Genomic DNA, 21897 nt, shown 5'->3' on the forward strand with positions numbered 1-21897 from the left:
AGCATATAATCAAAAATGTCTATTGCCTCAAACTTTGATTTCATTCTCCTCAAATTGCTCTCCTAGACATTTTCTGCTGCACATGATCTTGTGAAGGACTTGACAAAAAGCTGTCAGAATCCAACAAAGCTGGATGGACATTACATAGTAGAGGTATTTCTGCACATAAATTAATTGAAATGCAATTTGATTTTTTTTTAATATTTTCTATTTTTCCATCTTCTTTCTTCTGCTCCCTACATTTTAATGCAAATATCAGTCCTGTCTACTCCTTGCATTTTAAAAACAGACTTCAGTTTTAATGCATTTAAAGAGAATTGTTGATTAGTTTTAGGTTGTGTCATTGCACGCCACCTCCCCAACATCGACTGATTTCAACCTTAATGTATGGAAGAAGAACACGTGACAATTTCTCCAGGTAGAACCTTTATAAAGGGTTCTCTCATGGGGACAAGCCAAAGTACCCTGTATGTTCTAGTTAGCACCTTTATTTCTAAAAGTGTTGAGTAAAGAATGGGTGCACTTTTTGCACCCCTGGTACCTCACAACCAGCACAGAAACAGGGAGTTCTGCACCTTCGAGTTCTGCCACACAGTGTTCAGATTTCTCTGTACAACTTTGTAGACTGTGTGTGTGTGTGTGTGTGTGTGTGTGTTGATCAGAGGTACCCGGTCTGAAAGTCTGCCTCGGTCTGACTGTCACACGCTCATGTCACCCTCTATTCGTCCACTCTCGTGTCTGTAGAGGCTGTTGTCTACGAGCGATGAGCTCTTGTCCAGTGGAGCCATCAAGAACAGCATCGAAGTCTCCACCTTTCTGGATTTGGTGGAGAACACTCTGAGGTTCGTTGGACCTTTCACCACGCTCCCCGGGACAACGATATCCTCCAGTCACACAGGTTAAATATAAATTGACATATTGTGAAGCAGCTTTTTTTGTTTTCTTTACTTTGTTCCTTCGAGTTTATCTTTTGCTGAAGTCATTTACAGTATGAACAGAGAAGTTGATAAAAAGCTGATCTTTGTACCTGAGTCCAGACCTGGTCCTGCGGGTATATAATGGGACTGACTTACCCAGGGGACCTGTGACTCTGTCATCCAAGCAAGCCAAGATGGACATCCAGTTAGAGACAGCTGCTGGAGATCTCTCCCTTTACCCTGGTAATGATCATGAATGTAATTAACAGATTTGTAACCACGGTCATAAAGATAGAAACCAGATGACCTGAATGTAACGACCATCCTGTAAATCTCTTGTTATCCTGCTATGATCGTGAAAGGCTTTACAATGGTGTCCTTGCTGATCTACGCCAACCTGGAAGACTCTGCAGACGGATTCTTTAGTGGGATGAAACCACATGACAATCAAGGATTTAGGATCAACTCTAAAGTCGTCACAGTCACTGTCAGTAACAGAAACACGAGCCACCTCGAAAAGCCAGTCACAATAACTTTGAACCACCTGACACAGGTAGCAATGAATTAAATTACACATTAAAATACACATTTTTCTGTGTACCTATAGAGCTGTTTATCGAGATTGTTTTGGTGTGGGTTGTGGAGTTTTGGAGACATCGGCCATGGATTTCTTTGCCTTAGATGGCAGCCAGCTTGTGGTGCTTAAACCACCAAAAATTAAATTTACTCAGCAGCAACGTAGCTTTCCAGAAATCCCCGACCCATGTCTGCACCAGAGGTGGTGCGAACCAATCGGCATCCTCTGAGGGACTACTGACAACTGCGGGCGTGGTTTCAGTTGCGCTAACAGTATAACAAACCATCTGGCATGTCAGGTTTGGGGCTGTAGCTAATGAAAGAAATTTTGGTAGACTGACATTCTACTTACTCTTCATCCAATTGATGGGGAAATAAAACTGCATGTTATTTTATGTATTTATTTATCAGGGATAGTGCATATTAATAAACATTACTGTAAGTATGCCTGAATTAGCCAAAAGGCTAGTTTTCATCTGTAGTCCCTGGCCAGGTCGATATAAAAATTAAGGAACAAGTTATAACAACAATTGTAAAGGCATGCTAATTTACAGTAAAAGCAGAATACAGACATCCATAGCAATAAAAGCAGAGTAATAAAAGTGATGCAAATCACAGCAAACGTAAGTTCAATCAACAACAAACAAATGCAAGCAAGGACAGACATAAGAGAGAAAAAAAAGAACTTTGCAAAATTAGACATAAGCAAAGATGCCAAAGAACAAAGACGGACAAGAAAATACAGAGCAACATGAAAACGGTAGCACCAAGGTAGGTCTCTAGAACAGCGTTGGGCAGTAATGCATTACTTAGGTGACTCATGGATGATAGGCTTGTGTTCATGACAGTGACTGATTTAATCATTAATGGCGTCCTCCTAGGCAGAGCTGAAACCTCTCATCCATGAGTAGATGCACACTTCCTCCTGCATGGTGGTACATTTGTCAGGTGTAGTTAGGTAGAAAGAAAATAGTTCTTACATGAAATTGCTTACAGCAAGATCTGTGGATTATTTTTATATTGTGAAAGGCACTTTAACTTTAATTTAGTCCCATTATAATCGAGAGAAAGCAGACATCTCCATGTTACTGCAACTCACGCCAAAACAATCTAGATGGATGCATGACACTTCAGGTGAATCGTGTGAACTGTCCCTTTTAAGGATAACAATCTATCTCTGCAAGAAAATAGTACTTCTATAATGGCCATTATCTATTTTGTTTCACAGTTAAATGACACTGGGATCTGTGTGTTCTGGGATTCCTCCAAGAATGGTGGGACGTGGTCTGCTGATGGCTGCATTGTGGTGCAGTCCAACCATGAATACACCGTGTGTTCCTGCAACCATCTGAGCACCTTTGCTGTGCTTGTAACATCCTATGAGATACAGGTTAAAACATGATTTAGTTTTGACTCTTTCTCTTTCATGGTCTCAGAAAAGTTTCTGTCTCTCTACATCGGGCGCCACTAGTTAAATGCACACTTACGCACTGTTAGCTTAACACTGTTAGCACAATTACTGCTCTCGGCACAGAACTGTCTGTCTCCAAAAATCTACTTGAGTGAAAAGTAACCTGCATTAAAACTACTCTGAGTAACCCTTCTTTCTTTCCCAACAGGCCTTGGAGTTAGATGATTTGAGGCTGATCACTGTGGTAGGTCTGTCCCTTTCACTAATTTGCCTGTTCACCTGCATCCTGACGTTCTGGTTTATCGTCTCCATCCAAAGCCCAAGAACCACAATCCTCCTGAACCTCTGCATCAGCCTCTTCATTGCCAGCCTCATCTTCGTTTCACGCATCTCTCGCACTGAGAGCCGGGTAAGTACTTGTCCTGCGTCCACATGAGCGCAGTTATATTCCTGACATTCAAATATATGAATGAATGAATATTTTATTTCTGGTCTGGTCCTTTACATGACTCATCACTCATAGGAACAATCAGACACATTAACTACATTCAACCATGATGACACACCATCATTGATCTTCCAGTTTTGCCTCTGTATGTAGTGTTCATATATAGATCTTAACTGTGCACAGAGTGATCTCTGACTTTTAGGCGAATTTACTTAACTTGGTATTTATTTTGCTTTTTGGAAAAGTCCTAATTCACCCATTCACCCCCAGCTGATAAATCCCAGTGAAATATTTCCCTAAGCCACTCCGTTGATTGGTAAATCCAGCAGCCTGGTTCACACGCTTACCATGCTGGCTTTTAGGGTGACCGCATGTCCTGAAAAATTCAGGACAGTCAAATTTCAAAGTGTTAAAGAGTTGTCCCTAATCCCGAATCCTGGAAGATAGATAATCCTAATAGACAAACTAAAATGAGCTGTCTGTGTGCTCCAAGACTTGACTCGAAGGCAAAAGTGCTGAGGAAACAGTCACATCCATTTGTTTCCAGTGCTGCCATCTTGGTCCTCATCTCTCCACTAACTTCACTAGGTTGGCTGTACAGTGGTAGCAGGACTGCTGCATTTCTTCTTCCTAGCAGCGTTGTGCTGGACATGTGTTGGGGCCGTACATCTCTCCAGGATGGTAGTCCTGGACTTTAACACCGACTTCAAAGCCCATTACATGATGGCAGGAGGCTATGGAGCACCAGTTGTAATTGTTGGTATCACTGCTTTAACTAATATCAACGAATACAGCTCTAAGATGGCGTAAGTTCCTTTATTGATGCTGATCATATTTTTTTTTTTATTTTTACTTGAATCCTGCTTAATAAACTTTCAATATGCATTGCAGCTGTTGGCTAAATCCGAGATTGATGTACTTTTTCTTGATCCCTGCCAGTGTCCTCCTCATTGTGAGTACAAAATTAATTAATTAATTTAAAAAAATTGCCCCTGTCATTAAGCCCCACCCTTCCTTGTTACTGTTGTTTGTCAAGCTTTGTGTTCTCACACTGCATATATGTATAGTTTACATATATAGTTTACAGTGGTAACATTGGCAGATTTCACATTGAAGTTGGCAGTAATTTTTGAAACACAAGTAAACAAAAGCTGCTTCTCATTTCCAGCTGAAGACTCTGGATTATGTCAGCAAAATGCTAAGACTTAAACTCCTTGAGTCAGCAGAGAAGTCCATCTCTCGATGACTTTTTTAACAGGAAATCTGCAATATATTTACCGTAGTTTATCATAAAATGACCATGATATGCCATCAGAGATTAAGAAAACATGCTAAAATAAAATTCTCTGACAACAGCGCTACAGCTGTGGTGTTCTCCTTTGAAATTTCTATTCTGGGATAGAATGACTGTTTTAGTTTGCCAATTTCACGTTAATTAGACTTCAAATTAATGACGAATGTTTGCTGAGTTAGTGTCTATTTATGAACCGTAAGAAATCATTAATAATCTTTTAGGGGTAGATTCCAGGGTGTTTATTTTCTTAGCAGTCGGCTTTTGTTTTCAGGATAACAGACTTAACATTACATCGACAGACAACTAACAGTTGTAAATAGCTGATCAACTTAAAGTGTAGGACTTGTGCTCGCTTGTTATTGTCAGATTATATTGTTGCGCCCCTGCAGTGTTCCTGCAGCCTGCCTGAGCTTCCTCAACGTGCTTTAACCATAGACCATCAGACCAATTTAAGTGGAGCAGACCATGAGAGCCAGACCAGCCGGACCACCATCGCCTCAGGAAGAGAACTGGGATAGGAGCTAAACTAACCTGACTTAGACCTGAGAGAGCAATCCTGCATGCCTTATAAAAAAAATCCAGTTTAACCCCTGAGAGTAAGGCATGAGTTTGGCAAATGTAGTGGTATCTAACACAAGTTTGGCTGGAGGTAACATTCCTTCGCACATTTGCTCATTTGTTTAAGGTTTTTGAAAGACTGCAGAGAAGAAGTCTTGAGACAGAGTATGGCTCTTCTTTTAGAGCCTCGTGCTCAGCAGTGGAACATGTAGAGATATGCAGTCCTTGACAGGTCTGCAGTCCAAAGCTTAGCTACGATGAGACAGCTGCTGTTCAGAGGGTCAATCACTGAAATGCAAAATACCCCCAAAACTGACTTGCGTGCTATTTTAAAAACCTCATCTCTGTTGCCTTTCAGATAAACATTATCCTCATTCTCATCGCTGCGGGGCAGTTGGTTCGGAAGTTCTCAAGTTTAAACCCTGACCTGGACAAGCTGCTGAAAATAAGGCGAGTCAGCACCAACCTGTAATACCAACCTGCAACAGTCAGGGGGGACTAAAAGTAACTAATACTCTAAATAGAGATAAGTACTTTGTACTTTTACTTGAGTATTTTTCTAATGCCAGTTCTTTTACTTGTAATTGTTTAATATTTCAACAATGTAACAGTACTTGTACTTGAGTACAGATTTTCAGTACTCTTTCCACTGTCTACAGACAAAGCGAAACAGTTGACTTTCAAATAACAAGCTGTTTGTTACAAATACTCTGTAAATTCTGTATTCTGCAGACTATCCAGATAAAGTGGTACTGTTATATTCCCCTTAGATGCATTAAAATCAGAGAAATGTGGCTATTTTGAAGCTGTGGGGAGTAGAAAGCACAGATATTTGTGTTAAAATGTAAGGAGCAAAAGTAAAAAGTCATCAGAAAGATACATTCTCAAGTAAAGATGGTGAAAAATCAACTTAAGTGCTAATAAAGTATTTGCATGTCCCACCTCTGCTTAGATTTGACCTGTGTGTATCTTTGTTGTCTCCTGCAGGGCATTCACCATTGCTGCTGTGGCTGAGCTGTGTGTGTTGCACACCATGTGTATCTTGGGTTGGTTCCAGTATGCATTGGGCACAAAAATCACGGCTTACCTGTTCACCATCTTCTGCAGCCTACATGGTGTTATGCTTTTCGTCATTCACTGTCTATTTACAAAACAGGTTTGTCATGATCCACTAAGAAAATACAGAACGAACTCTGCTGCCTTATCTGGTGTCAGAACTCAAATTGTATTCTGATTTCAGGTGAGGGATGAGTATGGAAACATCCTGTCCAGACTCTGTGCACGGCAGAAGAACAGCTACCCAGAGGTCTCATACTACAGCACAGCTTGTGTAAGTAGTTATTTTTATTTCACAGTAGTGACTCTGATTCAGGTGGAATGTCGGTGAAGTTAAAGGGATTGTTCTGTTTTTTTTATGTTGGGTTTAATGAGGTACTTTTCCATAGTCAGTATGTTACCTCAAGTAGATGTCAGGCAGCACGCCTCCATTGAAGAAGCAGCAGAAGTCCTGGTGATGCACTGCTGTGGGCAGGGTCAGCAACAAAACATACACCACCTGGCCAAAAAAAAGAAAAAAGTCTTAAGCTTTGATTACACCATACAGTCACCATGGCTTTGTTTCGATAATCTTATGCAATGTCACAACATCTATTTCTGTCCAGAGTTGCATTAATTTTTCACCAAGATCTTGTATTGATGACGGGACAGTCGGACCGCTGTGTAAAGTCTTCTCCATCACATCCCAAAGATTCTCAGCGGGGTTAAGGTCTGGACTCCATGTGTGAAAATGATGCCTCATGCTCCCTGAACCACTCTTTCAGTGTTTGAGCCCGATGAATCCTAGCAAAAAAATCCACTGATGTAAAAACCTGCTCATTCAGTATATTCAGGTAGTGAGCGGACTTCATTTTTTTGACACGTAACGTTGCTGAACCTCGACCTGAGCAAGTGAAGCAACCCCAGATCATAACACTGCCCCCCACAGACTGATACCCCCATCAATCTGGAACAGGGTAAATCTGGACTCATCAGACCACCTGACCTTTTTCCATCGCTCCAGAGTCCAATCTTTATGCTTCCTAGCAAACTGAAGCCTTTTTTCCCCAATTTGCCTCACAGATAAGTGGGTTTCTTTACAGCTACACAGCTGCTTAGTAGTGTAGTAGTAACATGTTTTTAGCTTTTTAATCATTTTAGCTCACAGAACACAGGAGTTGCTGTTCTACCGCTGCCTCGATCAGTTAATTTATTTGTTATTTTATGATGTATTTATATATCTGAGGACAGGAGAGGACATGCAGCAAAGGGCCACAGGCAGGAGTTGAACCTATGGCCACTACAGAGGACTCACAACCTCAGTACCATGGTCACCATGACTCAAATGACTGATCGAGGCAGCAGTAGATAATCAGCCTCTGCAGTTAAATAACTAATTTTGTCAAAGGAGTTTGGTGGCTTGGGAAAGAGCGCTGTAACATCAGCATCTTGTTGGAAATGTCTGTGTGACAGCAAGGTAAAGCAGTAAAAAGAATTCTAAAGATGGAGTACGCTAAAGGTGGCTAAAATACATCTTGCTGTTGGATCCTGTCCACAGCAGTATCTTGCTTAGCTTTCCTACACTGTGGGCGTGTTGACCGCCATCTACTGTAGGTAATACACCGACTATCAAGTACCTCATACAACCACAGACTATCCCTTTAAACTGTCGCATCCAATAAATTTTCAGTCCACATTCACCAAGTCAATCAGAATGCTGCGTAGGAATGTGTTGAATTAAATCTTTACTTCATAGTCATGATCTATTTTCATAAAACATATTTCCTAAAGGATGTGAGACAATAGTTTTGATTTACTTATTAAATAAGATGCTGTCATTCCTCAGACAGCAAAATTATATCAAGCATTTACATTTCAAAAGCAGAGACAAAAGCCTTCTCCAGGGTCAGACGCTGTTGTCGTCTCTTGGTGACTGAGCAGAGCCTGTCCTGATAACAAAAGACTACTGAAAATGTGTGTCATGACTGTCCTCTGTGGTCCTTATGCATCCAGGAGCACTCAGGACACGTGAGAGTCTCACATCTGCAGAGCTGAACAGTGACAGGAGCAAAAGTCTGCCAGCTCAGACACACGGCCAACTACTGCCCTGCCATTTGTGCCCAATGCATCCATTTGTTTTACTGCATGAATGTTGTAAATATTATCAATCAAGCAATATTTCAAACTGACGTGCTATCAGAAAAAAAGGGGAAGAATGACTCGTTTCGTAGACACATTTTTGATGAATGGCAGCTGTAAGTGCCAAGTTCACCAACATACACATTTTGTTTTCCGTCACTGTGTTGCAGCAGTTTAATGCTTTTAATGTGAAGCTGCAGCAGCAGGAAATGTTTGGTTGGTGTTGGTATCAACTTAATACTGCATTTTTTTTCCAACGTTGCCACACTTCCATCAGTGGGTTGTATACTCAATCACCATTATGTTACCGCATTACATGATACATAGTGATTTAACAGACATTTAAATGATTATTAATTTCAAATGCTTTCAGACCCATATTTGGGACTTCTGTACCAGGAAAAAAAATGAACACACACAAGCAGAAATTGCTAATAAAGTCAGTTGCCCAATCTTTTGTCTTTATTGAATGTCAAAAGGAATTAAATTGTGTTTCTTGATGTGCAGTGAAGGCTGCTTTGGTCACAGGGACTCCACGCTTCAATTCTCTTCATCTAGAAAGAGAAGAGGAGAAAATAGTTTTCCATCCATCAACAGAACAGATTAATTTGTCAACAGGATCTCTAAGTTATCAGATAATTGTACCGTCTAAACTTAAACGGTTTACATCAGTTCTCGGTCTAGACTGGATGTGTTAAAGGGATTTATTTATTAGCTTATTATTTAAGCTAAATCTCACCTTCTTCCTCCTCATCCTCTTCATCTTCCTCTTCCTCCTCCTCCTCATCAGAGCTGAAGGTTCCATCAGGCAGGCTGTACACCCGAATCACTTGCTGTTCACAAAACAGAATATCAACCAGTCAGCTCAACAATTGACGGCTACAGCTGCCTTTAAAACAGGCCATATTAAAGAATCTTCGCAGCACAAATCTCGAACAGAGACTGCGATGGCTCACCTTGTTGGGGTCCTTGAGGATGAGGTACTTGCCCTCGTCCAGCTTGCGGCAGATGTCGATGACACAGCGGAGGATTCCCCAGGCGTTCTCCATGCTCAGGTTGATCTGGCTGGCGAACTCGTTGGGTTTGAACTGCTGGGTTCCAAGGATGACGTGACGAGCGGAGTCCTTCACGTGGTATCGAGACACGTACCTGAAAAACACAGTGATGCAGACAACAGTCAGTCTGAGCTTTAACAGAAGTACTGCTGTCAGTATTTGGGCTTCTTGTCTCTGTATATTAGTTTGTATCGTGGTCAGAAGCCAGTAGAGAAAATGTAAATGGTGGCAAAGTAGGGACAGAAAGGGGTTTGTTCCTGCAGTGTATTTGTTGATTTGATGACTAATTAGTAAAACCTGGAACTTTTTTAACACTAGTCTATAAACTACAGTTTCAGGTTTTATACTCATTAAAGTTATCAAGATGATCTCAGTAAACCAACTTCTTAGATCAGGTGCATGGAAACAAAATAAAAATTATGGGGCGTTTGTGTTCCTCACCCCAGTTTGAGGTACTCCGATCCAGCCAGCATGGCGCAGCAGGTCCAGCGGGCCAGTTTGTAGCTGTTATTCTTCAGCTCAGTGGCCAGGACGGCTCCTCTCTGAGAGTCCAGCTTCTGACGCCAGTCCACCCCGTTACAATACTGATGAATAAACACAGCAACAAAACCTTTATAACATAACAGTGAAAAAAAAAAAAACCTGAGGTAAAGGAATGGGATTAGTACACTTACTATTGAGGCTGAAGGATTACAACGAGATGATGTAATTAAAAGAGCACCAGTTGAAATTCAAATGATTTAATACAGTGTAGAAAATATGACAGTTCTGTGTTTTATGCATTGTGCATATGAAAAAGGCAAAAACCACCTCAAACGAAAATTAAAACTTTCTTGTGAAACTTTTTTTTTGCATTTTGCTGTTTTAATTAAAATTTTCTCATGTGATACTTCAAAATAAGCATAAAACTAGATTGATGGAAACAGTGGCTGTTTGTGTGTTCAGGGTCGAAATCTCAAGTTTATTCATGAAACTCATGAATGAGATCATGAATCCCTCAGAGCGAACGAGCAGAACAAGAGATAAGAATATGGACCACTGGATATTCAGATTTAAAAAGAGAAGAATTAAACGTTTAAGCGTTTGTCAGGCCTGGTGATATTATGAGATGTTTTCCCCTCAGACTTCCTCTTACCCTGGAGTCCCACTCGTTCAGGGTCTTGACATTAATGAAGGACACTTCTCCGTTGGCACCGGTCATCACTCCATCGTGCTCACAGCGCACAATCAGATCAATATCTTCCCCAAGCTTCCAGTGACGGTACCTAAAAAAACAAAAGGGAAGAGCTTATTACATACAGTGAGACCAAAGTACGCCGCTGTATTTTCAGCAGAGATTTATTGATGTTACAGCCTCATCTTGAGGTGACAGTGAACTAACCAGCAGGTTCAGCGTCTCACCTGTAGGCTACAGATGCCACCTCACTCTTGTCCATATCCTCCTCTACAAATGGGTTGGAGTTAGGAAACTTGTACCTCTCTCCACCCTGAACCAAACAAAAACACAAAACACATCTTCATGAAATAAACATATTTAGGAGGTTATAGGGTTCCCTTAAATGTCCAAGAGTTCTCACAATTAAATAAGACGTGTAACAAATGCACTTTATTTGCTTTCTGGCAGAGCACCATCTCATATCTGTTTAATGTCAACAGCTGATTAGCTTATCTCAACACAAAGACTGGAAACAGGGCAGGGTTAGGGTTAGGAGGCGCAGGGGTTTACATGGCGTGTGTTCTTACCATGCGTAAACACTGCTGGCTGAAGTTGTGGTTGATGTATGTGGCCTCCATTGCCAGGTTACGAGGAGAGTTGAAGGAGTTGCCCTCGTCCTGCGGTGGCTCGTTGGCGGTCTCACTCACAGTCAGCAAATCTGAGAGGAACAGGAAGGTGAAAAGTAAAGCTCCTGCATGAACAGGACAGCAGTGATGTGCCAGGTTATCTAAGGATGCTCCACTAGTTATTGGCCGATATTCATTCTAAACAGTTCTAGATCTGTGGTCTCTAAAGTCCAATCAGAAAAGCTGATCAGATGACGAAGCAGCTGGGTCAGAAATTAACATCTGCCAAGTGCAAACTAAAGGTAGATTTGCTGCAATCTGCCTCACTCGCGGGTAAATGTTCGCACCTAAATTTTCATGTAGTAAAACATTACATTCAGAGACCTTACTGTCTCATGGTGTCGTCATTTCTGTCCTCTGCTGTCTGTGTTGGAGTTTCACACACAGGGACAGAGACTTCATGTTTGCGTTTAAGTGCAGCTCGCAAACTCAGACATTTATGCTTGAATGGCCAAGACGGTTGTTTTGATTCTGTATTTGTCTGTTTAAATACACAGGCCTACAAATATTTCTTGTCTGATGATTCAATTAATTCATGGAATTACTCAAATAATCAATAGCTGCAGCCCTTGTTAATATACAATGCTGTTAATAGTTCAATAAATCAAACCATAAACAAAGAAAGCTTCAAACAGACCACGTGATTGTATCAGCTGGTAATGTTTCCAGCAATTGGCTCCAGAAATCTTTATGGAGCATCTTTAATCCCTGTGGAACAAGTTCCTGGTCTCAGTTGATCTCTCTGAGCCTCACCAAAGTCAGAGTTGTCTCTCTTGTCGAAGAACAGCTTGTTGCCCACTCTCTGCACAATGATGTCCCAGGAGTTGACTGAGCGTGTGCAGCACATCAAGGTGGCCAAGATAGCATCAGTGGCAAACACATTACCCTGAGTCTTAGCAAGCTGGAAAGAGAACAGAAAAACGCCTGTTGTTGTAGTAAAGAAAGAGGCAAGAAGTTTCTGTTTGTCAATGTTATGTTTGCAGGAACAGCTCACTGTGAAAATGACTGGATACCTTGCGGATGACAGGATCATCAGTGGTGGTGACGGTGTGGAAGATCCTCTTGATGCTTTTGAGCTGCTTTTCATTGCGGGTGGTGATCCGGTCAAAAGCTTTATCATAGTACTCCAAAGCACCACAGCACTCACTGGAGGAACCGGGAAACAAACACTCATCACTTCCTGTTCTCCCCACTGAAACAAATTTAAATGACTGTTGAGGAAGAGCAGGTCTGTTTCACTCACATGTCAACAGGGTCAGCCACCTCCATGTATCTCATCTTCATCAGTCTGGGGAAGTCCATCTCCTCCTTCACCTCCCAGTCGCTCCTCACCTCCACAGAGGAGTCTCTGGGCTTCAGCTGAGCCTAAAAGTACGCACACGCGGACGGAAAGAGGAGGGGTGGAATAATTGTTTACAAACACGTTACGAAAAACTCATGAGATTAGAGAATTGAGAAAATAAATCAATTAGCTGATCAATACCTGGGATTTCTGGTCCCACTTCTGACGGACACCAAACTGCTTTTGGAACTTCTTCTGCAGACGCATACGATCCCTGAAAAGACAGAAGCTGGAGTGTTAAACTGAAGTCTGTACAACACGACCAGCTGTCACAGAAAATGTGCAAATGTGGTCTCACACTGGGATCCTGCTTCTATTGTTTGAAACCCAAAAGAAGAAAACACTTGATAGAAAATCAGCTACAACAGGACACTTCTTTACAGCAAGACACAACATGTGAGTGGGGTAAAAATCACTTCCACTGTTGATTACTTACATTAAAAAATATATATATTGTTGTTTTATTGTGACAGAATCTCACCTCTCCTTTTGCTTGGCGCTCTTTGGGAGCGTCTGCATGTTGAACTGAGTCAGGTTCCTGCGGTCCTTGTCCCTGCGCAGGTTCCTCTGTCGAAAAAAAAAAAACATGTTAAATATATTCTGCAAAACTTTGATTTGAAATCAACTGACAGATTTTGGGCAAAAGAGGGGGACATTAAGTGTGTCTGTGGCTTCTGTCTGTTGTACCTGAGCAAACCTCATGCGGTTCCTCTGGTAGGCGGTCTTCTGCGTCTTGGCCGTGTCCACCAGCTGGAAGCTCGTCTCATCCTCCTCATGGAAGTAGGCGTACTGACTACCGCCTCCAAACTGAGAGGAATATTTATCTGAAGACAAAGTAATCACACATTTGTGTAAGAAACCAACTTGACACAAGGCAACAATTACTAATCACATTACATGTAAATGAATGTATTGCCGTTATTTTAAAACGTTTAAATGAGGAAATGCAAGTCTTTCCCACGTTTAGAATCTGACAGTGGTAACTGATCAACTTGACTATAAGCTGTATTCCTAGTCTTCCAATTAGAGAGTTTATTATGTGTTCAGACCTTCAAATCAATGTGCATTTTCAACTGTATTACCACACAGACAATTGAAACAGAAAATACTGAATGATATTTTTAGGTGGAGGCACATCTGGGAGGACACCTGTCTCACTTACTTGTGTATCTCTTGTCTTGATAAGTTGCTCCAGTCCAGTCGGCAACCTGATGGAGGGAAAACACAACGTTAGAAAAACTGCGGCTCTTCCAGTGAATCACTTTATGAGTACATAATGTGAGAAAACAAACCTTTCCCAGACGGTCTCCTTTGCTGAAAGGCTGGTAGGGCATGTCTTTAAACTTCTCTGGGACTGCACATGGACCCCATCCGGACGGATTGTCCTGGATCACAGGGGCGTTGAACTTGGCCATGGCCTGAAGTTAAAGTGAAAAAGACCTCTGTGATTAATAGATACCAGATGTCAAGACAAACAGATAACTTATGAACAATGTATCAGCTTAAACTGAGGAGTCTGTATCTATTCTGCCTGTGCACAGGGTCTCAGCCAAGAAGCAGCACTGATTTCTCCAGCAATGCTCTAAAACAAATAGGCACTGATCAGCTTGCGCAGTGGGCTAGTCATCATTGACCCCAGAGAACTATTATTTGTAATCAAGGAAACTGATAACTCATATCTGGAACAAATATGTAGTAAATATTAAAAATCTTGCTGTGAAAATTTAAAAAAACACACATGATCATTTAAATTCTTTTAAGAATTTCTTGGTACATCACAATTCCGATTCAGAGGGCTATGATCATGCATTGTGGTGCATCAAAATTTTAAGCTGCAGGGTGCTGGTTGATTGCATCCATCTGTAGTTGTTCATACTCAGCAATCCTCACTAAAACTCAGGCAGCAGCCTAGTTTAGAACATAAACCTTTTGCCCATGTTTACATCTATTGTGTTTCACCATCCATTTTATTAAGCTGGCAGGAGAATACAGCCCTGTCTTACAAAGTTGTTACAGAGTATCAAGAATTGGGTTTTTTCGGATTTTCTCAGAGAAAATCATACAATTTTAACATCTGAGAGGCTTGAAAGAGAACCTGTCCGGCTGATTTTTTTGTTTTTTGTTTTTTGGATAAATAATACCTTGATAACAATTAAATCGCTAATAAAAATCGTTGTACTGGCTCACATTAGTTCTTAATAACATTTATCAAACTAACGCGTGTTTTAATTCATATGCATGGGCTTTATATTACCTACTAGTATAAGTGTCACCACTCCTTTCCAATCAAACTGAACTGACTGAACAATACGTTCAGTTTATGACGCCATTATGAGTTTACACTGAATATGTATGTTTCAAAAAGCTTGAAGGTCGTTCAAAGAGCCCCCTGCAAGGACAGTGTTACATCTGTTCATTTTAAACGGCATCTTTGTCGAGCAGCGGCATCAGCTGACATCTGGCACCACTGGCTAACAATAGCATAGAGTTAGCTTCCCTTGTACAGTCACATGCTAATAAATGCGTTGAAGCATAAAGCTCATTTAACAGAAACACGCAGTTTTGCTGCATCAAAGAAGAAGAGTCTTTTTTCTGGATAATCTCGGGGGAAATGGATTCTTCACCAGGCCTGACTCAGCTAAGTAACGATGGCCACTGCTAACGCTAGTCATCCTGCCAGGTGGCCGCGCTAGCAAGGCTAAGCTAAGTGGATGGCAGGCTCTAAACACTTACACAGGACTCGCTTCTATTTCGCTTCAAACGCGACTGAAAACAGACACTATTCATACGTCTGTACACATGTTACTGACATCTTACCGTGAATGATGTGACAACCTGTCAGACCTTTTAATCCAACCAGTCCTCGCACGGTGCAAATCCCCGACTGAGCGCCGGTGTGAAAGGAAGTGGCGAACTGCCGTAAAGCGGAAAGAGTATTCCTACCGTATTACAAGTGTAGCTGTCGTAATGAAATGTTATGGCTGCAGTTACTCCAGGCCCCCCTGCTCTTTATTCCACAGTATACTAATAAGACATAAAAAGCTGTACTCTGTATCAGATGAGACAAAAAACTAGTGATAATATATTCTTAGACCGTATTGGGCCATTTATCATTTCCTTTTTAGACTTTATTAGAGGCTAATTAGGGACACATTACCAATTCAGCCTGCTTAGTTATTCTCAACCAGTGCTGCTATTATGTTTTTGTAGTCTTGATTAGGTTTTATTTATTTATTTACTTGTTTATGTATGTATGTATTTATTTATTATTAGTCGTTTATTTATTTATTTATTTATTTATTCAATTAAGTGTAGTTTCAGTGAAGTTTCAAAGCAGTTTTAGTTTCCTGAGTGGATTTGCTTGTTTTTTATTTTAGCTAGTTAAAATGTATATTTGCACCCCTAGTTTTAGTTTTTAGTTAATTTTAGTTGATTATAATAACCCTGTTGCCGTTAGTTCGTCTTTCAGCCTGCAGCTCTACATTTCGTCCAGCAGGTGGAGCTGTGTCAGGGAGTACCCCAGTAACACCAACGAAGAAGAAGAAGAAGCTAACTCGTAGTTAGCAAGTCGCTAATAAATAAACAGAGAAACTAACACGGTAAGTAGTGCTACGTGCTGTGTTAATAAAAAAGATAAATAATCGAGTTAACAGGGATTAAATACACATGGCTAATAGCTAATGTTTCTGTTGAATGAGCACAAATCACCGTTTCCTTAGTTAGCATCCAGGCTAACATCAACGAAAACCCAGTCAAGTAACGTTAGCACTTCAGCAACTGACGTTATTATCGTTAGCATTTTAGCCTGATATACTAAATGAAAGCTGAGGTGTGTTAAGTGTTTACCCGCCATTGAGATCCAAAATATTGCTTTATCCTCATTACGAATATAAGAAATTGACACCAAAGTCCGTTCAGAAAGACATGAATCTAAAATAGTAGGATCCAGTTTTTATTCGGCTTTCATTCAGTGTACTATATATTACAATTTATTTTGCTGTTTTTTCTGGTTCTACAAAATGTTTCTATTAATTTTCATCAAAAGCCCTGCCCCCTGCATTTAAAATAACAGATTATGTGGTTTTGTCTGTATTAGAGTTGTCTTTTATTTTTGGTTTTAGACATTTCAATACATAGCTTCTCATTCTGTATTTTATTATTTTATCTTGGGGTGTTTGTCTTTCATTTGCGTTTTACCCCCTGCAATATATTTACCTAATTATCTATTTTGAGTTTTTAGTCTGTCTCTGATGTTTCCTCTCTCATGATGGTATTTCTTCCGTTTCTGTTTTCAATTATTGCTGTTCTTATTGTAGTGCATTAGTTTTAGTAGTCATTGCTTTGGGGATGAGGTTATTCTTTAATTGTGTGAAATACTTTGTGTTACATTTTGTCATTTGTTTGTATGAAAAGTGCTCCATAAATGAAGTAATTTATGACTGATTGACTGATTAAACGTCAGTACACTAGTGCTTAAACGATACCACAAGGAGATAAAATATATGTATATATTAAGAAGTCAGTGTCTGGTTTTACGATGCTGCCAACCAAATTTCTTTTTGTTTTCTATGTCTACAATACTTTCAATTTCAGAATTATTCAATAATGTATTGTTCTTATCATGCAATATTGAAAAACTACCTTGGTCTGCATCAGTGCTGCTCTAACGAGACTCTATCTGATGTCAAAATCTTGTAGGTGCAGACATGTCAGCTGATACCAAGATTGCTGAGCTGCTCACAGAGCTCCATCAGCTCATCAAACAGACCCAGGTAAGTTAGTGGCATCAATTAATAGTTATTACCCGCTGACTGAAACAGACTTGGATAGGTGTAGCTATGTGACAGTGTGATGCTCGATCAATCGCTTCAAGTTAAACAAATCCAAATAATCACCATGCTTGTCTCTTCTCAGGAGGAGAGGTCCCGCAGTGAACACAATCTACTCAACATTCAGAAAACACATGAAAGGATGCAGACAGAAAACAAAAGTTAGTCACCACCCTGTGAATTCATTTTTTGTCCCATTTCCAAACATTGTGTGGGAAAGACGAACAGTCCTCACTCCAACACAGAGGGTTTTCAGACTGTCAAACACAGTTTTGCTTCTCTACCTGATTATTAGTTGCTGTTCTATGAGTCCTCATTCACTCAAATCTTTTGTCTCCTTCAGCTTCTCCGTACTACCGGACCAAGCTGAGGGGACTGTACACCACAGCCAAAGCAGATGCTGAGGCTGAGTGCAGGTGAGTCGCCACAAACTCACTGTCTTTAGGTTTCAGGTGACAGGGGAGAAGTGATGGTTCCTAAACTGATCGAGGGAACCGTGTTGGGAACAATGAATGAACAAGAGTACTGTGACAATCAAAAAAATCAAAACAATCAAGTGATGACAAATTATTTTATTGCAGAGTTCATCGTCGGTACAGCAGAAAAGTCATATTTGGGTGTTTGGTCCAGTTTTGGGAACCAAACACACATCATTTTTAATTCAAAATATTCTATCTCTACAGGTTATACATTGGTTTAAGACAAGGTGTCCAGGTAACCCTGGAAGACCTGATCTATCTAATGATTTGTGAACTCCTGATTTTTTTTCCTTTAATGTCACCATCACAGTGAAACATCAAGATCAAATCTTCAGTTTGTCTTGAAACTTCCAGATTACGTTCATGACATATTAACAGTGTTACATGTAACACTCGTTATGCTCTTTGATCACATTTTGTCTTTATTTCTCGCAGCATTTTGCGTCACGCTCTCGATAAAATTGCAGAGATTAAGTCTTTGTTGGAAGAGAGGAGAATAGGTATGTGTGTACTGATAAAATCCAACTGTTGCTCTGTAACATCAAGTTATGTTTTTTTTAATGTGAAGAGATTCATAACTTGAGGATTTTTATTTCCAGCTGCAAAGATGGCGGGAGTTTACAGTGACAGCGACCCTCCCAGGAAGACGATGAGGCGAGGCGTCCTGATGACGCTCCTCCAGCAGTCGGCCATGACACTCCCACTGTGGATCGGCAAACCAGGGGAGAGGTAGCTGCTGCTCGCTGATGAGTTTTCTTTACACCAGTGTGTTATATTTTGGAGAATCTATTGTCAGAATTGGAATATAATTTTCAAAGTATGTTTTCATTAGTGTGTAATCACCTGAAAATAAGAATCGTTGTATTTTTGTCACGTTTCAACTTTTTTATGTTGCCTTCTAGAGACACTGCTCTGCACACCAACTAAAGTCTGAGCAATGATACAGAAACACTGATTAAAATATCAAATGTTTCCTCTCCCTGTAATGTTCTCTGTAGCCCCCCTCCTCTGTGTGGGGCGACTCCAGCCAGCAGCGACTACGTGGCCAAACAGGGCGACAAGGTGGCGGCGAGGGTGAAGGCTGTGGACGGAGACGAGCAGTGGATCCTGGCTGAGGTGGTCAGCTACAACCACTCCACCAACAAGTGAGTGTCCGACAAATATTCCAGATGTCAGGATGTGAAATCACAGCTGGACTCTCAGGACACCAATTTTTTTCTCAAACTGATGTGACTGTTCTTCACTTCTCCCTGCAGATATGAGGTGGACGACATCGATGAAGAAGGCAAAGAGTGAGTTTTCTTTAATAGCTTTGTATCTGACATCTCTAATATTCATCATAAATATCTTGTTCTCAGTCTTCTGTGTTTTCAACCTCTGTGGCATTTTCTTCTTCAGGGCTCACACAAAGCCTTGAAAGTTTGGAAAATACTTAATTTTAACTGTTATGTTTTCAAGGTTAGGAATATGCTTTAATCTGAATGTACTCTTTTAATATTTGATATGAAAAAATCCTGTTGCTGCATTTATTTGTTGTCTCCTGGCTTCTCATTTTACACTTATGTTGTTGCCCCTTTCACAGTTCCTTTCAGGTCTCATCTCATATTGTGGCAGTTTTATAAAACTGTCCTTGTGTTTTGTAGTTCACCTCGTCTGTGTGTTGATTTAATTTTAAAAAGTTAATAGCCATCCATCATTTAGACAAAACACGGACAACCTGAAGAAATAATCTTTCAGTGAAGATCTCATCGACATGTGTCTGAAAATGTGCGTGTGTGTGTTATCAGGAGACACACTCTGAGCAGGCGGCGGATCATCCCTCTGCCTCAGTGGAAGGCCAACCCAGAGACGGACCCCGAGGCCCTGTTCAGTAAGGACCAGCTGGTGCTGGCCCTTTACCCACAGACCACCTGCTTCTACAGGGCGCTCATCCACACTCCACCACACAGGGTGAGACTGTCAGCACTAGAGCTGTCACGATACCAGAGTTTTTAACTTTGATATGATACTAGTATAAAAATATGACACTCCATACCTTTTCAATATCACAGCAAAAAGAAAAAAAGTCCTAGGCACACATAATAGGATATATTTTTCCTTTTTTATTAATAACTCACACACATTGCTGGTGCAGAAAAAAGTCACTGGACTTTGTCTGGTTTTGCTACAAGTCAAATTTTCAGGCAGGGAAATAAAGATTAAACTGGACCGAGGTCTTGAACAAGTACTAAAATCATTTTTTTTTTATAGCTTTCGTACTTTCAGTAGCTGAAACTTGTTTACCAGCTTCTTCTTTCACCCTCTCTCATCGGTCAACCGAGGATGTTTTGAGAGAAGTGCACCAGCTAAGATAAAAATATATATTTTTAATTCCCTTTAATTCATCATTGAAATGTTCTCCCTGTGCATTTTTGTAGCTTCTATCTGTCTTATCCAGTAACTGTAATGCACACTAACAAAAAAAAACAACAAATGCTGTTTGTTGCAGCCTCAGGACGACTACTCTGTGCTGTTCGAGGACACGTCGTATGCTGATGGTTACTCCCCTCCGCTCAACGTGGCTCAGCGATACGTGGTCGCCTGCAAAGAGAACAAGAAGAAGTGACCACTGATGACTGGATGTGAAGACCAGAGGGACTAAGATAGAGCCTGTTTGGGAGCATTATTCTGTATTGAAACGGCGCTGATGATTTCCAATTTTTGTATTAAAAGATGTTCAGAAATAGTTGTCAAAGCTCAAATTAGGACCTAATGTTTGTGATTCAGTGTGTTTGGACGAGGTTCTGATCCACAATCTGTATTGATTGATCATGGAAGGTGATTATCAATAAAAACACCCCTGAACAGACTTTTTAAAAATACTTATCATCTTTTAAACGAGCCTGTATTTGTCAAAATCACCACCAGAACACAGCAAAGCAGAATGAACTACAAACGCCTGAATGTCTCATCAGCTGTGTCCACAGTCCTCTGTTGCATGTTCATACAGGGAAAGTGACGAAATTAAATCACATAAAAACAGTAATTAATGTAGTTTCTCTGATAGTGAACTGACAGATGAGTGTTGTGACATGATGTAAGCCTTGATGTCAGACCGCCACTCTGTCTGGATCTGTCAGTGAATGATTTGGGCCAGGAGAGGGCGCTTCTGCTCTGCCATGCCCTGAGGCAACCAGGATGTCCAGTAGAGGAACTTAGCTTAAGCGCCATCAATCCTCCTCTGACTTTTCAGTTTAGTCTGTAGTTTTCAAAATATGAAAAATCAGTTAATCAACTTCTATATCTCCACAAGACCTCATTCAAATGGGAACATCAACACAGTCGTTCAGTAGATGGTCGCTATCAAGTGTTTTGAATTGTGTTCAGATCAGTCAAACAGTGAGACCACAGTGATATTTAATATTTTGCTGTAATTTGTACTAATAGCACAATATTTTTTATTTCATCTAATTTTTGATCATATTTCACAAAAATGTTTGACAGTACACTCAAAAAAAAGCAGGTTGATGTGTGATATTTTTTTTTATAATTGTGCCCCTAACAGTTACATTTCTGTGATATTTTTTTTTTGTGCAGTTTTGACATCCCTCTCTCTGATTTTCTGCTTGTGAGCTTCTTCCTGGCTCAGCAGCCAGTGGGCGGGGTCAGAGGGGGCATCAGGAGAGAATCTGCACCTGGATCAGTTAGGCCTCAGCCTGTGTTGGTGGAGTCCATGTGAAACTCTTTGTCCTCTCCTCAGGCTGTAAGAGATAAAAATAACTCACCATTTTACAAACTCGCTGTGGTGCACTGATCACCAGCAGAATGTTTGATCATGCTTAAGTGTTAGAGATCATTAAATTATTCACTCACTGACTTCATCGCAGTATTTTATTAACTGTCTGCAGAACAAAGTGAATATTTAGTGACAGCTGTGTTGTCCTGATGATCTAATGGTCTAAAGACAGGCCTTGTAACTGTAACAATACGGGT

General features: G+C 40.6%; 3 protein-coding genes and 1 long non-coding RNA gene across 5 annotated transcripts; 3 read left to right on the plus strand and 1 right to left on the minus strand.

Moving 5' to 3' along the window:
• Window positions 1–15: 15 nt before the first annotated feature.
• On the plus strand, window positions 16–5676 carry LOC146309159 (adhesion G protein-coupled receptor E5-like). Its single transcript, XM_084744143.1, has 10 exons — window positions 16–24; window positions 67–153; window positions 745–898; window positions 1038–1160; window positions 1280–1470; window positions 2722–2883; window positions 3113–3313; window positions 3941–4158; window positions 4244–4304; window positions 5563–5676. Exons 1-10 carry the CDS (start codon window positions 16–18, stop codon window positions 5674–5676), a joined length of 1320 nt encoding a protein of 439 aa, XP_084600269.1.
• A 502-nt stretch (window positions 5677–6178) lies between these two features.
• Window positions 6179–8831, plus strand: LOC146309160 (uncharacterized). Its single transcript, XR_014772390.1, has 3 exons — window positions 6179–6360; window positions 6445–6534; window positions 8253–8831. It is a non-coding gene; the product is annotated as an uncharacterized LOC146309160 (long non-coding RNA).
• Window positions 8819–15589, minus strand: eif3d (eukaryotic translation initiation factor 3, subunit D). Its single transcript, XM_084743460.1, has 16 exons — window positions 15435–15589; window positions 13910–14035; window positions 13780–13825; window positions 13305–13441; window positions 13099–13184; window positions 12759–12831; window positions 12519–12640; window positions 12289–12421; window positions 12029–12176; window positions 11177–11307; window positions 10835–10920; window positions 10569–10698; window positions 9875–10017; window positions 9335–9527; window positions 9118–9211; window positions 8819–8932 (listed from the first exon to the last, which is right to left on the minus strand). Exons 2-16 carry the CDS (start codon window positions 14030–14032, stop codon window positions 8919–8921), a joined length of 1659 nt encoding a protein of 552 aa, XP_084599586.1. The 5' UTR covers window positions 14033–14035; window positions 15435–15589; the 3' UTR covers window positions 8819–8918.
• A 538-nt stretch (window positions 15590–16127) lies between these two features.
• Window positions 16128–20771, plus strand: sgf29 (SAGA complex associated factor 29). Of its 2 annotated transcripts, none has more exons than XM_084745142.1 (10): window positions 16128–16216; window positions 17316–17389; window positions 17532–17607; window positions 17790–17862; window positions 18361–18425; window positions 18525–18654; window positions 18924–19070; window positions 19182–19217; window positions 19713–19875; window positions 20414–20771. In XM_084745142.1, the coding sequence occupies exons 2-10, from the start codon at window positions 17324–17326 to the stop codon at window positions 20528–20530; spliced, it is 873 nt and encodes a 290-aa protein (XP_084601268.1). In that variant the 5' UTR covers window positions 16128–16216; window positions 17316–17323; the 3' UTR covers window positions 20531–20771. The 2 variants fall into 2 exon arrangements, with proteins under 2 accessions (XP_084601268.1, XP_084601269.1); XM_084745143.1 differs by lacking the exon at window positions 16128–16216 and adding an exon at window positions 16306–16368.
• Window positions 20772–21897: the final 1126 nt, after the last annotated feature.

Source organism: Lutjanus erythropterus, chromosome 19 (assembly GCF_056507025.1).
Source record: "Lutjanus erythropterus isolate fLutEry1 chromosome 19, fLutEry1.hap2, whole genome shotgun sequence".
Classification (NCBI taxonomy): Eukaryota; Metazoa; Chordata; class Actinopteri; order Lutjaniformes; family Lutjanidae; genus Lutjanus; species Lutjanus erythropterus.

What these genes read in the sequence shown, in the direction of transcription:
- LOC146309159 (XM_084744143.1), top strand. An exon ending in CTTTGAACCACCTGACACAG is followed by an intron (nt 1,471 to 2,721) that starts GTAGCAATGAAT and finishes TTTGTTTCACAG; the next exon opens with TTAAATGACACTGGGATCTG. An exon ending in GAATACAGCTCTAAGATGGC is followed by an intron (nt 4,159 to 4,243) that starts GTAAGTTCCTTT and finishes TATGCATTGCAG; the next exon opens with CTGTTGGCTAAATCCGAGAT.
- eif3d (XM_084743460.1), bottom strand. Translation starts at nt 14,032, where the DNA reads ATGGCCAAGTTCAACGCCCCTGTGATCCAGGACAATCCGTCCGGATGG. An exon ending in AGCGCCAAGCAAAAGGAGAG is followed by an intron (nt 12,832 to 13,098) that starts GTGAGATTCTGT and finishes CTGTCTTTTCAG; the next exon opens with GGATCGTATGCGTCTGCAGA. An exon ending in AGTGGGACCAGAAATCCCAG is followed by an intron (nt 12,641 to 12,758) that starts GTATTGATCAGC and finishes GCGTACTTTTAG; the next exon opens with GCTCAGCTGAAGCCCAGAGA.
- sgf29 (XM_084745142.1), top strand. Translation starts at nt 17,324, where the DNA reads ATGTCAGCTGATACCAAGATTGCTGAGCTGCTCACAGAGCTCCATCAG. An exon ending in GATGCAGACAGAAAACAAAA is followed by an intron (nt 17,608 to 17,789) that starts GTTAGTCACCAC and finishes TGTCTCCTTCAG; the next exon opens with CTTCTCCGTACTACCGGACC. An exon ending in TCCACACTCCACCACACAGG is followed by an intron (nt 19,876 to 20,413) that starts GTGAGACTGTCA and finishes TGTTTGTTGCAG; the next exon opens with CCTCAGGACGACTACTCTGT.